At 41.5% G+C, this 11605-nt stretch overlaps 2 protein-coding genes across 2 annotated transcripts in view; one reads left to right on the top strand and one right to left on the bottom strand.

The window, feature by feature from the left end:
- Positions 1-5448, top strand: part of LOC103362239 (long-chain fatty acid transport protein 1-like) — a 9744-nt gene extending 4296 nt beyond the window's left edge. Inside the window, exons 7-14 of the mRNA XM_008288540.1 lie at positions 977-1068; positions 1518-1627; positions 1777-1986; positions 2075-2201; positions 2301-2438; positions 4616-4780; positions 4876-5022; positions 5109-5448. Of these exons, the coding sequence (XP_008286762.1) occupies positions 977-1068; positions 1518-1627; positions 1777-1986; positions 2075-2201; positions 2301-2438; positions 4616-4780; positions 4876-5022; positions 5109-5266 (1147 nt within the window). The 3' untranslated portion in view covers positions 5267-5448. The remainder of the gene's footprint in view (positions 1-976; positions 1069-1517; positions 1628-1776; positions 1987-2074; positions 2202-2300; positions 2439-4615; positions 4781-4875; positions 5023-5108) is intronic.
- Positions 5449-5923: 475 nt separating this feature from the next.
- On the bottom strand, positions 5924-10897 carry LOC103362238 (nuclear factor 7, brain-like). The gene is made up of 7 exons (XM_008288539.1): positions 10645-10897; positions 8709-8804; positions 8379-8615; positions 8274-8296; positions 8064-8176; positions 7772-7986; positions 5924-7028 (listed from the first exon to the last, which is right to left on the bottom strand). The coding sequence occupies exons 1-7, from the start codon at positions 10867-10869 to the stop codon at positions 6354-6356; spliced, it is 1584 nt and encodes a 527-aa protein (XP_008286761.1). The 5' UTR covers positions 10870-10897; the 3' UTR covers positions 5924-6353.
- Between the last annotated feature and the right edge of the window lie 708 nt (positions 10898-11605).

Here is an 11605-nt window from a genome sequence, read left to right as displayed (position 1 = left end):
TTTGTTTTTTTTTTAGCATTGTGGAATTAGTGTTTGTTGTTGCAACACACGGCATCTGTACAACAGAAAAGATGTTGTGAAACAACCAACAATGCACTATACTGGAAATGATATTGGGCAGATCCAAACTGGGTCATAGACCAGGAATAAAAAATCAGTGTGTTCATCGTTTGCATCGTGTTGGTTGTTGATGCTGCTATTAGAATATTGTTCCGCTCTTGCTGAGTCACTTGGCTAAGTTGGTGGACATTTTGGGGATAGAATCACATTGTTAGACACATCCATCAAGAGCATCCCACAGATGTTAGATGGGTGTTGCAGGCCATGGTAGGGACATCTGCTATAGAAGGGCAGTGCATCTTCTAGTGACATGTGGACGCACGTTGTCTTGTTAAAACACCAAGTAATGGCAGCGAATACATGGGATACTTGTGGTTGTGTAGATTTCAGTCTTGATGTTGTTGGACGTTGAGCTTGCCATCAATGTAATGCAGATGTGTTCTTTGACCTTGGCATATTCCTGCCCATACCATCAGTCCTCCACTTCCATGGGTCACACTCTGTTCGACATTGACATTGGCATAAAGTTCCCCGGTCCTCTGCCAAACACGACGTCTGCCATCTGCTCAGTACAGCTGAAATTGAGATCCATCGATGAAAAGCACCATCCTCCATTTTGCTAGAGTCCAGTGAGTGATCGCCCACTGGAGCTGATTACGACGTCATTCTGCTATTGGATCAATGCCTTGGTGTGGGGGACAAGACCTTGTCACTGGTTGAAGAACTCAAGTTGCTAAATCACACCTATTCCTAACCAAACCAGCAGAAATTGGATTTTCAACTTTTTGTCGAAGTCAGGAAAGAAGACCATTTGCATGCTGCAGTTATATTTTTGTTCACAAGGCTCATTGTTGTCTACTAATAAGCAGACAAAGGATGATTTCTGTCAGTCACTTTATTCCATTTTACTTGACAGGTATTATCGCATCGCTGCCTTTGGTTTTCACTCCTTTGGCTTGCGTCATGATGACATCATCTACAACTGCCTTCCCCTCTATCATTCTGCAGGTAGGCTTTGCTCTGTTGGGTCTTTTTCATCAATTATATTCTTTTTCTGCCTTTGATAAGATATTTGAAAACCCTTAATATTTAAAATTTTGTCAGACAAGATGAAAAACATGCAAAAAGTGACACTATCCAACCCTCATCCCACCTTCTTACCAGCATGTTTCCATGCTGCTATGATAACGATCGCAGTCATACGTAATGGCATTACCCCAACAGTTATAGTCAACCATCCTGGAAAGTTCTTGTGCTGTATTATTGTACCTCTTTTAAAATGTTGGTCATTTCCAATAATCATGTCTTCTTTTGACGTCTTTTGCTTCCACTGGCTAACATACAATGAAAAATATATTGGAATCGGTACTAAAAACTGAGTAAGTTGGCTAGTATCATGTTCTTGGTGTGGATGTACTGTATGTGCTGTATGTGAGTGCTCATGTGGATGTTTACAGGTACCATCATGGGTGTAGGACAATGTTTGCTCTTTGGCTTGACTATTGTGATCAGGAGGAAGTTCTCAGCCAGTCGCTTCTGGGACGACTGTGTCAAACACAACTGCACTGTGAGTACACACTAATGCAATAAGTGTGTCCGGCCAAAGGCCAGATTCTCTTCCTATTGATTCTTTTGAGCCACTTCTGTAAACAAGAGAAGTTGCTCTATTTTGGTGTGTAATTGTGCCTCTGTGTGTGTGTGTGTGTGCGTATCCAGGTTATCCAGTACATAGGTGAGATCTGCCGTTATCTGTTGGCCCAGCCTGTCCGCCCATCTGAGGCTCAACACCGGGTCCGTGTTGCCTACGGTAACGGCCTCCGACCCTCCGTGTGGGAAGAGTTTGTCCAGAGATTCAGAATCCAAAGAGTTGGGGAGTTCTACGGTGCCACTGAGTGCAACTGCAGCCTGATCAACATAGACGGAAAGGTGTGCTTTCGTGCAAGTTGTGGCAAGCTGAAGGATTTCAAAAATGGTATCCCACTTCATGCAGCGTGTTGTATGTTTACACATTCAGGTGGGGGCGTGTGGATTCAATAGTCGTATCTTGCCCAGCTTTTACCCCATCAGACTGGTCAGGGTGCAGGAGGATAACAGACAGCTGCTCAGGGATTCACAGGGACTGTGCATACCCTGTCTGCCTGGTAACGCCACAAAAACACACACATAAAGCCGCGGGGGAACAAAAACATGTCACAAGTGTTGCAAATGAATCAAAAAAAGTTGTGTCTCTGTCTCTATAGGGGAGCCAGGCATGTTGGTGGGACGCATCAACCTCACTGATCCGCTCAGGAGGTTTGACGGCTACGCGGATAAGGACTCCACCAATCAGAAAATCGCTCACAACGTGTTCAAGATGGGAGATTCTGCTTATATCTCAGGCACGTTCTATTCTGTCTTTTTAACACCAGTCTAAACAGTGGCAATAGACTGTCTGCATTTGATTTCAGACATGTCTCATCCCACTGTTCAAAGGCATCTAGTGTAAGAAAACTGTATTTCAGACTTTAAATGGCTCATAGGTGTAACTGAGAGTGATTCACTGTCTGTAAAAATGGAAACACTTCCAAGGTGTTTATTGCTGTTAGTCTTTACAGTTCATGATTAGACAGGCCTCGGCTCCCTATGAGAAAAAACACTGAATGATGATTAACAGATATTACGTCACTGTTTATCCATTAAAAAGTACAGGTACTGGAGAGGTACAGATTTAAATAAGACAAAACCAAAACCAAAAAAAGCACTGCTGAGGGCATTACACAATACACAGGAAGTTTATTTATGGTTCATTTAAAGACGATGGACATAAAGGAGGCCTTTTAAGGTCTGGTCCTTCTCCAGAATTTCAGCAAAAACATTTACCTCTGTTAAATTCCTCATGAGAAATCTTGTTCCTCTGATTAATTAAACCCCTAAAAACACATCTTAATGTATCAAAATTGCATTTCTGTTTTTTTTTTTTCAATTAAATGCTTGTTTAGTTAAGTCAAAAACAGACAGCAGTGATTCACCATCTTTCTATACCAGAGTCAAGACTGTACTGTTAAAACACTGCAGATTCTACCATCCTCAAACTGCCTGATCTGGGGTGTTAATGGTTGTGAAACTTTTCGGGGCTATAGCTCAACACTGCAGCCTGAAAAGTGGTGCTGTAAACCTCCTGTTCAGAGATGACTGTTCCAGCTTAACATACATGGCTTCCTTCACCCCTTACACAAACCATCTGTCTTCTCTGTTCAAACTATTGACATTGTTGTCCTCAAAGGAGTGTCCTTTAGATCCAGAAGATACTGGGGAACTGCTGTATCTGTCTAGTCTCGTCCATATATAGGTCTGTGCACTCCAAACTGCATTAGACTGCATCCCCAGGGTCAACCTATTTTTGTCTCAGAGAGTTGCTGGGTCTGAAGTGCAATCAGGATGTTGTGTTTGGAGAAAATCTTTTTATGTTTCCCCTGCCTGTAAGAATGAGATCATGTGTACAAGCGGCCAAAATGAGTTTTATCTGTACAGTGGCTGGGCTCGGACACAGGGTGAGAAGCTTGGACATCTAGAAGGAGCTCAGAGAAGAGTTTCTGCTCCTTCGCATCAAAGGAGCCAATTGAGGTAGTTCAGACATCTCATCTGGATGCCTCCTGGGAGACTTCCTTTGGAGGTTTTCCGAGCACATCCGCCTGGGAGGAGTACATGGGGTAGACCCAGAACTTGCTGGGGGATTATATATCTCATCTGACCTGGGAACCCCTCAGGATCCCCTGAAGGAACTGGAAAGCATTTCTGGGGAGAGTGATGTCTGGAATTACTTGCTCCCTCTGCTGTCTTTGCTACCTGAACTCACTGAAGTGGAATGGATGGATTTTGTCTCTCATCCAAGAGGCTTACTTATTTCTAACTGACTGATGGGGAGTCCCGGGTAATTATTTCTACCCCCAGATCATAAGGTCAATGTCCCATGGTAACAGTTGTAAAATTATCTGGAGAGGGATGCATTGTAAGTACCTGACAAGTGGTGCTGCAGACCTCTTCCTTTGTTTAAACATGATGTGTTTTAGTTTAACACAGATGGCTTCCTTTACTCCCTTCTCAAACCATCAGTCTTCTCTGTCCAGTATGTGGACATTCCTTCTAAGTTTGGCTGACACTCCAGCTACATAATACAGACAATGTTGTGCCACCAGCTGTTTGCTGCCTTCGTAAAAGCTCAAAGATTTTAGGAGTTTTCTTAATAAGTATGTCCTTTTCTTTTCCCTCTGTCTTGGTAGGAACATTCTCACTTGGTGCTGTGTAGTTCTGATAACTCCAGCTTGTGTTTTAATTGGGTGGTGGGAGCCAAACAGGAGGCATTGGTCTGTTTGGGGAGGTTTCTGGTGATTTAGAGGTGGCAGCATATCTGGGACTCCTCATCAGTAAGTTAGAACTTAAGAAGTGTCTTTGACAAAAGGTGAAATGTCATCAGAAGCCAAAATCAGAAGTCCACTTGCTGTCTACTGAAGCTCTTAGGATTACCGTGAGTTACACAACGATGATGATTGTTAATATATCTGTCTTTGTCCATCAGGTGACGTACTGGTGATGGATGAATATGGCTACATGTACTTCAAAGACCGCAGTGGTGACACATTTCGTTGGCGAGGGGAGAATGTTTCCACCACAGAGGTGGAGGGAGTTCTCAGCGGCCTTCTGGGACACACTGATGTTGCCGTCTATGGAGTGTCTGTGCTAGGTACTTATAATATGAGTCAGTCAGCATGGAAAAAATATGTCTTATCTACTCCTCTATTCATTGCCGCACTTGTTTGTCTAACTGTCTGTGTGCAGGGGTGGAGGGAAAGGCTGGCATGGCAGCAATAGCTCATGCAGGAGGCCAATTGGACCTTGATGTGTTCTTGATCGCTGTACAAAAAGCTCTACCCTCCTACGCACGCCCCGTCTTCCTTCGAATCATGCCATCTGTTGACACTACAGGTGAGACGACAACGCAAGGACACTCAAACACAAATGCATTCAAAAAAAAAAGTCAAAGCAAACTCATTTCCCACTTTTGTTCTCAGGTACTTTCAAAATTCAAAAGACACGGCTACAAAAGGAAGGATACAAGCCGCAAGACACAAGTGAAAAGATTTATTTTCTGAACAGCCGTGCTGGTTGTTACGAGGCTGTTACTGATGAACTTTATAAGGCTATAATGGAGGGGAACGTGTCTCTATGAGGCGAGAGGAGAGGACGAGGAGATAAAGACACTTGGTGAGGATACTGTGTGGATTTAAATGGAAACGAGGAATAACAGAAAAGTCAGGGATGAAAACGATTAAGACAACTACATTGCTGTAAAAATCCTAATACTGGAAACATGATCTGTTTTTGCAATTAAATGAACTTATATGTTTGTAATTTAGTGGGATTTTTCTTACACTACATGGTTTGCTTTAGTAATATTCTATAACTGGTTAAATACTTAATAAAAATAATCACACAGAGTTTCACATCCAATAAAATGCAACAAAAACTAACATGACGAACATGACACACAAATACAAAACTCAACAATCATTTTAAAATAAAGCTCAAGTTACTATCCTATGTTGCAAAATCATACATTAAAAAGATGTATTTTAATACTGAGGAGCACACAGAAAATACATATTTTAATCACTCTTTATACGCAAAACGTCATATTTCTTGGATGTATTTTTAACAAGGTTAAGAGTCTACATCAGTGGGAACTACTGTACTGAGTCACTGCAGTGTGTGACAACGCTAACATGCTGATGTTTAGCAGATATAATGCAGTAGATGTTCGCGATCTTGGTTTTGAGTGTTAAAATGTTAACATGTGCTAATAAGCAAAAAGACGAAACAAAACATCTTTTAACAACATTCTGATTTTCATTTGATAATGCCGCTAACTTACAAGTCAAAGAATCGTTTTATTAATTACAGACTGGAACATGCCTGTAAATTTCATGGCAGAACATCTAAAAGCAGTGACATTTCATTAAAAACCACAAATGTTAACCTCATGTTGACACTAGAGGAAAACATCAGAGAGTGCAGTGTTTGAGCACCATGGATGCATCTAATTAAAAGGCAATCCATCTCCAATGGTCTGACTTAAAATGGTGCAAAAACAGAGCAAAACTGCAAACCCTGGAGCCATGCTGCAGGGTTAAAAACCAAGAATAATACTAGCGTGAGTGTAAAAAAAGGGTATTTACTGTGAATATTGCATTTAAGTTTTTTGCAGATACTGGTTATTATTCACAAAGATAGAAATTCCTATTGTTAAAATGGTTTATCTAGGTTTGTTTGTGGCTGGCATGCTCATTGTTGATGCTGTTTAGGGCTTTGTTCAGTGAAACATGATAGCTCACATTGAACCTGCTCTTACTGCTTTGTTTTTTAACAGCAGTTTTATTTTTTGATTTATTTTCCTTCTTAGTAGTTTTTGTTGTCTTCTCCTGTCTCACAGAACAAACTACTGATTTATTTTCTTCGGTCAGATGTCCAGTGTCCACTTTGCCGTTAGTGATCATCTCTTTCTCAGCAGTAGATTCATTTTTCATCCCCTCCCCCTCATCCTCTCTGACGATAGCAATGTCTTCAACGGGGACGCAATCTGACCCCACGCTGATGTTCACCCTTTGTGTCAACAAAGCAAGACTACCCCCTGCGGATATACTCTCAAAGTACGGGTACACCGTTTCAGCAAAGCAATGTTTGAACGTGAAAAGATGTGCGTTAGTGTCAGGGTTGGTGAATTCTAGAAGCCCTCCGTCCCAGTTCAGCCTCACGTGGACCCTGTTCAGGTGATGCGCAAGGGGGATGGCCTTAGACGGAGTGGTCAGAGCTTGGTATTTTCCGTCTCTCAGGCTGATGCACCAGAGTCCCGCCTCTGGACAGGCTTCAAACTCTGCCCTTCTGGATACCGACTCAGCAGCTACACCCAGGGTCCAATTGTCACAACCACCAACCTGTTGTAAGCAATAGAGAAGAAACGTAAAACTGAATGTGACACACACAGTGCAGTTATTCATAGTTTTTTTTTTTGCAATCATAAATGCATGTCCCACAAAATATGAGAAAAGACCTTTACTTTCACCATGTATCAGAAAAAGTGTCTCTGAACAAGGCGTACAAATTTGCAGCCTGTTGTGGCGTCCTCTCCACCTTAAACAGTGTAGATGCAGGGAGGTGATGGCAGCACAGTTGCAAAGCTTGATTTAAAGCTACAGATTGGAACACGACTAAATCCAGACTTATTATAAACATGGCAGAGTGAACTGTCTGTGCAGAACTGTGAGCTGAAACTTAAAATTTACACTCTGGGAGCACATAACACTTACATAAACTTGTTGAAAAAGGAGTCTGATATTAAAATAATAAAAAGAATTTATGTCCACAGCAATTCAAAAAAGCCTGTATTAAGGTGTTTAAATACAGTAGGACATGAAAAATAATAGATTTTTTGGGCTGATACTGATTCACCAAAACAATATTGACATAATTTTTGGTAAAGTATTGCAACAAATGTCTAGCAAGGTAGGATTTAACAATAAAATGAACTTTTATTATTGATTACTATATCATAAGGGTTAAAGTTACTATAATTCCTATATAATAAACTGCAGCCTGTCAAACGCATGAATCTAAGGCAAAATCTAACTGAAAATATAAGCTCATAAATATACAAGTCCAGCTCTGGTGTACAAATTACCTCAACATCCCACCAGTGCACGCCTGCGTTAAAGCCCTCTCTAGCCAGAATGCAGGAATAAGGGTGGAAACGTTCAGGGTTGGCAGGGACGGCCACAGCTTCACCCATATAACGTTTCAACGCCTTTGAGGGTCCAGGGCTGATGTGGACGCTGTTAAGCCCAGCAGACAGCCTCACAGACTGGCCAGCTGTTCTGGGGTCCAGGGTCACTGGAACTGGAGGACAGAGATGAGCTGAAACAGACTGAAGGCTGGGGATGAGATTGGAAGCAAATGCATAGAAAAACACCAACTGTAGGGGGCGACATGTTCCATCTTGTTCCACACATCATACTGGAGGTTACCCAAGTGCTTCGCCACATCTATTAGAGGTCTGCAAACAATCTCTGGCTTCTTTTGATCTATGCTGCAGTAAATGAATGTGCACAGGCAAACAGTCACATCGTTGCATTTCTTTGTATGTCTGCTGATTTGTTGGGAATCAATAAAAAAAAGCCACATACCTATTCATCTCGTTTTGGTAGTGCTGTGAAAAAGAGTTTACAAGGTTTCAAATACACACCTTTTCCCATTCATTAAATAATTATCTAACACTTGATTGATGTTACCTGTAAAAATTCAACTCCGTCGCCTCCTGCTTCCAGTTCCTCTTCAATCAGCTGGATCCTCTCGTCCAGAGATTTTATCACCCGACTCATTTTGTCCATCCTTTGTTCAAGACCCAACGTCTTCTCCTCTTTTTCCTCCTTCAGTGCCAGCAGTCTGGCTGCTTCCTCCTGTCTGAGAAACTGGTGAAGCTGCTCAAATTCTTTCTTCATGTGCTCCTCTGTGACTTTGGCCTGGGCCTCAAAAAGCAGGGAAAGGATTTGTAAAACATGACAGCAGGGGAAGAAATGGTGAAATCTATTTTCAGTTGAGTTTGAGAGATGTTTTGGTACCTGGTTATACTTGGACGTGTGTTTATAGGTCTGTGGGACTTTCTTGAAGTCAATCACCTTCTTTTTCATTTCAGTTAGAGATGTTCTGAGCTCCTCCTAGTGGCCAAAAGGAGGATTATTTTGACACGAAGCTGTATATTTAGGGGGCATTTTTGTGCTTTTATCAGATGTTACCAGTGCAATAACAAGCAGCAAATGGTAAATGGATTGGGGATTTTCTCTTTAGAGCCTTTAAAGCCGTATGGCATGCACCCTAACCACCCTGCTTTTGGGTCTGCTCGACTTCGCAAATATTCAAAAACTGTGGTCAGTCGTCCTGCAGTTGTTTTGTGTCAGTAGACCTGTAGATCTGGGGATTTAAAGTAACATTTACTTAAGTATCATTTATGTACAGTAATGAGTTGTTTGTAATTTATTTGACTAAAATAGGCCACTTTTGATATGAGCTGAAGATCAAGGTTTTATAACCTGAAACTTGAGCAAAATTTTATAAAATAATTATTACAGATGCACCAAAAGCAGTAGTTGCATACTTTAAGATCAAGTAAATAAAGCAATGGCAGCAGCTGTTGAGCACTGGAGATTCTTAATATAAGTGCATATTCCTACAGTAAAATTTGAGTATTTTTACTTCTTAAGAGGAATGGCCACTTCACCTCTAAATAAAACATCTGGATCCTTCATCACTGTCAACAGCTTATTGGCAGATGCTTCCCTGTAGAATATTTACCAGGCTTGTATGCTTACCAACAACATTCACAGGAACTCAACACACACACACCAGCAGATCTCCAGATTATTCTTGGCTTTTTGCTGCGTGTGTGCTCAAATTTCCCGTGCCACATGTCTCACAAGGATAGAAACAGTCATTACCAGCTTAGTTTTCAGCTTGATGCCGCTTTCAAAGTTGCTCTAAATTCAGCTTGAATCAACTAATCTTGGATCAACACAAGGCGGCATCTGTTCGGCAGGGAAAATTAATATTTACAGGAGAGTTTTTTTTTTTTCTTCTTCTTTTTAAAAAAAGCCTGACTGCTTCCTTGTTTAAATATCTACTTTGTGTGGCTGCAGGAAGCATGCAAATGAAAAAGTACAAAACAGTCATGAGAGGGCCCCCTCAGTCTTGGCAAAAGAGTGGGCTCAGATCTTGTAAGAGTCTGTGCTATTGAGAGCTCCGCTGTTATTTGAAGCCTTTGTGTTACTGTTTGGTTTGGCTTTTGTGGTATAAGAGCATCTGTAACTAGAATACCAGCATTCAAGCACTCTTGTTGGCAATCATCTACCCTGCTGAAGTGTCCTTGAGGAAAACAGTAAATTCCTGCCAGCTGCTCTGACTCTGATCCTTCAGGATGTTGCTTTATTGCTTTCAGTGGAATAAGCACGCCGGCTTCAGTTCTTTTACTTTTGGTCAAAGTAGGCGTGAAATAAATCTGAAAAACATCTTTCTATGCACAAAAATACATTCATTTACCCCTACTTTTCCCTATTCATTCATATTTTCTTGCAAAATGCTGCATAGTTTTAGTCACTGGGGCCTCTAAACATATTCAAATGAAACAATTAGAGAATAGAAAAATCATTTTGGTTGAACTGCTCGTGTGTTATGGACGAATAAACCTATGACAGGTGTCAAACAATGAGGCTGCTTTGCTTTCAGTTGCTGCACAGCCGTGTAAAAATAAGTAATTCCTTTATGCAGCATTTTAAGTGCAGCAATTTGCCTCTATTCATAGTCAGTTCTCTGTAAACTATACATCCTTTTACTTTAATCCACTAGTGAAAAGAATGAAAATTATGGCTCATTTCTGGTCTTAAAACATAATACATTTTCTTATTTACTTATAAGTTCCAGTAATGCACAGAAGAAAATATATGTTTTAAATGCAACTGCAATGTCTTGCAGGCTTCACTGCAGCACCGAATGCCTGATTCCTACCTTACAGTCATCTGCAGCCTCAGTTAAAAGGTAAACTCTGTGTCCTGCATGGTTCACAGCTGCACATTGTTGACACAAGGGCTCCAGATCATCCAAACAGAACATCGACAGGCTCTCTTCAGGCTCCTCACACCGCTCTGGACATTCAAGCGACGAGAGAGGAGAGTCGAGGCCTTCAGCCTCAGATTCAGGCAGCTCTTCAGGGAGAGGAGCTTCGTAGCTCATGACTGAAGGCTCCACATATGATGAGTGTCAGATTTAAACTGTGAGAAAGCAGATGGACAAGTGGGAACTGGAGCAGAGCAAAGGGGAGGCGCACTGAGTCCATGTGCATGTGTCCGAATCAGCGTTGCATATGTCCTACATGAGTCTATAAGTAAGGCTTACATGTATCTGTGTGCAGCATGACAGGAACTGAAGCTCCGTACAGTAGATCCGCTTACGATTTCCACCTCAAACTTGAGGCTTTGCCAACGTGCCTGCACCACACGTTGCCATACATCACCCTGCAGAGTCAATTTTGACTTTCACGACCCCGTGATTTATGATACATTCTCGTGTCTCAAGGCCAAATTCATTCCTTTGCCTTTGCTTGTCACTTTTATTACTTCTCCCATTTCCCGCCATAGAGGTGTAGTGGTAATTAGGCTGTACAACTGCAAGGTGTGAATACTTGTGATGCGCACAGTAGCAATTGTTTAAAATGTTCCACTTGCAGTGTCATGTGTGGAATTATTCAGTTTATTCCGCCAGGTTTAAACCCCTCTGATTCAGGGTTTAATAAAGAAAGACTGAGCATGTTGGTCAGTTGGTCATGAAGAGATATTCTCTGACTTCCAGTACTTCATGTACAGCTCTGTATGCCAGGCCTGAGTTATGCTTATTGGATCCTGTTTCATTGACCTTTAACAGTTTGACCTGCTCAAATCCTGAACATGAGTAGAAGAGATCAGTTTAAACA

This window comes from Stegastes partitus, unplaced genomic scaffold (genome assembly GCF_000690725.1).
Source record: "Stegastes partitus isolate 25-593 unplaced genomic scaffold, Stegastes_partitus-1.0.2 Scaffold563, whole genome shotgun sequence".
Classification (NCBI taxonomy): domain Eukaryota; kingdom Metazoa; phylum Chordata; class Actinopteri; family Pomacentridae; genus Stegastes; species Stegastes partitus.
Note: the sequence above shows the minus strand (reverse complement) of the source record. Positions and strands in the feature narration are given on the sequence as shown.

Coding starts and splice junctions, on each gene's coding strand:
- LOC103362238 (XM_008288539.1), bottom strand. CDS start 10,869: ATGAGCTACGAAGCTCCTCTCCCTGAAGAGCTGCCTGAATCTGAGGCT. Junction 8,177..8,273: donor TACCAAAACGAGATGAATAG/GTATGTGGCTTT, acceptor CATTTACTGCAG/CATAGATCAAAAGAAGCCAG. Junction 7,029..7,771: donor TGCACTGGTGGGATGTTGAG/GTAATTTGTACA, acceptor TGCTTACAACAG/GTTGGTGGTTGTGACAATTG.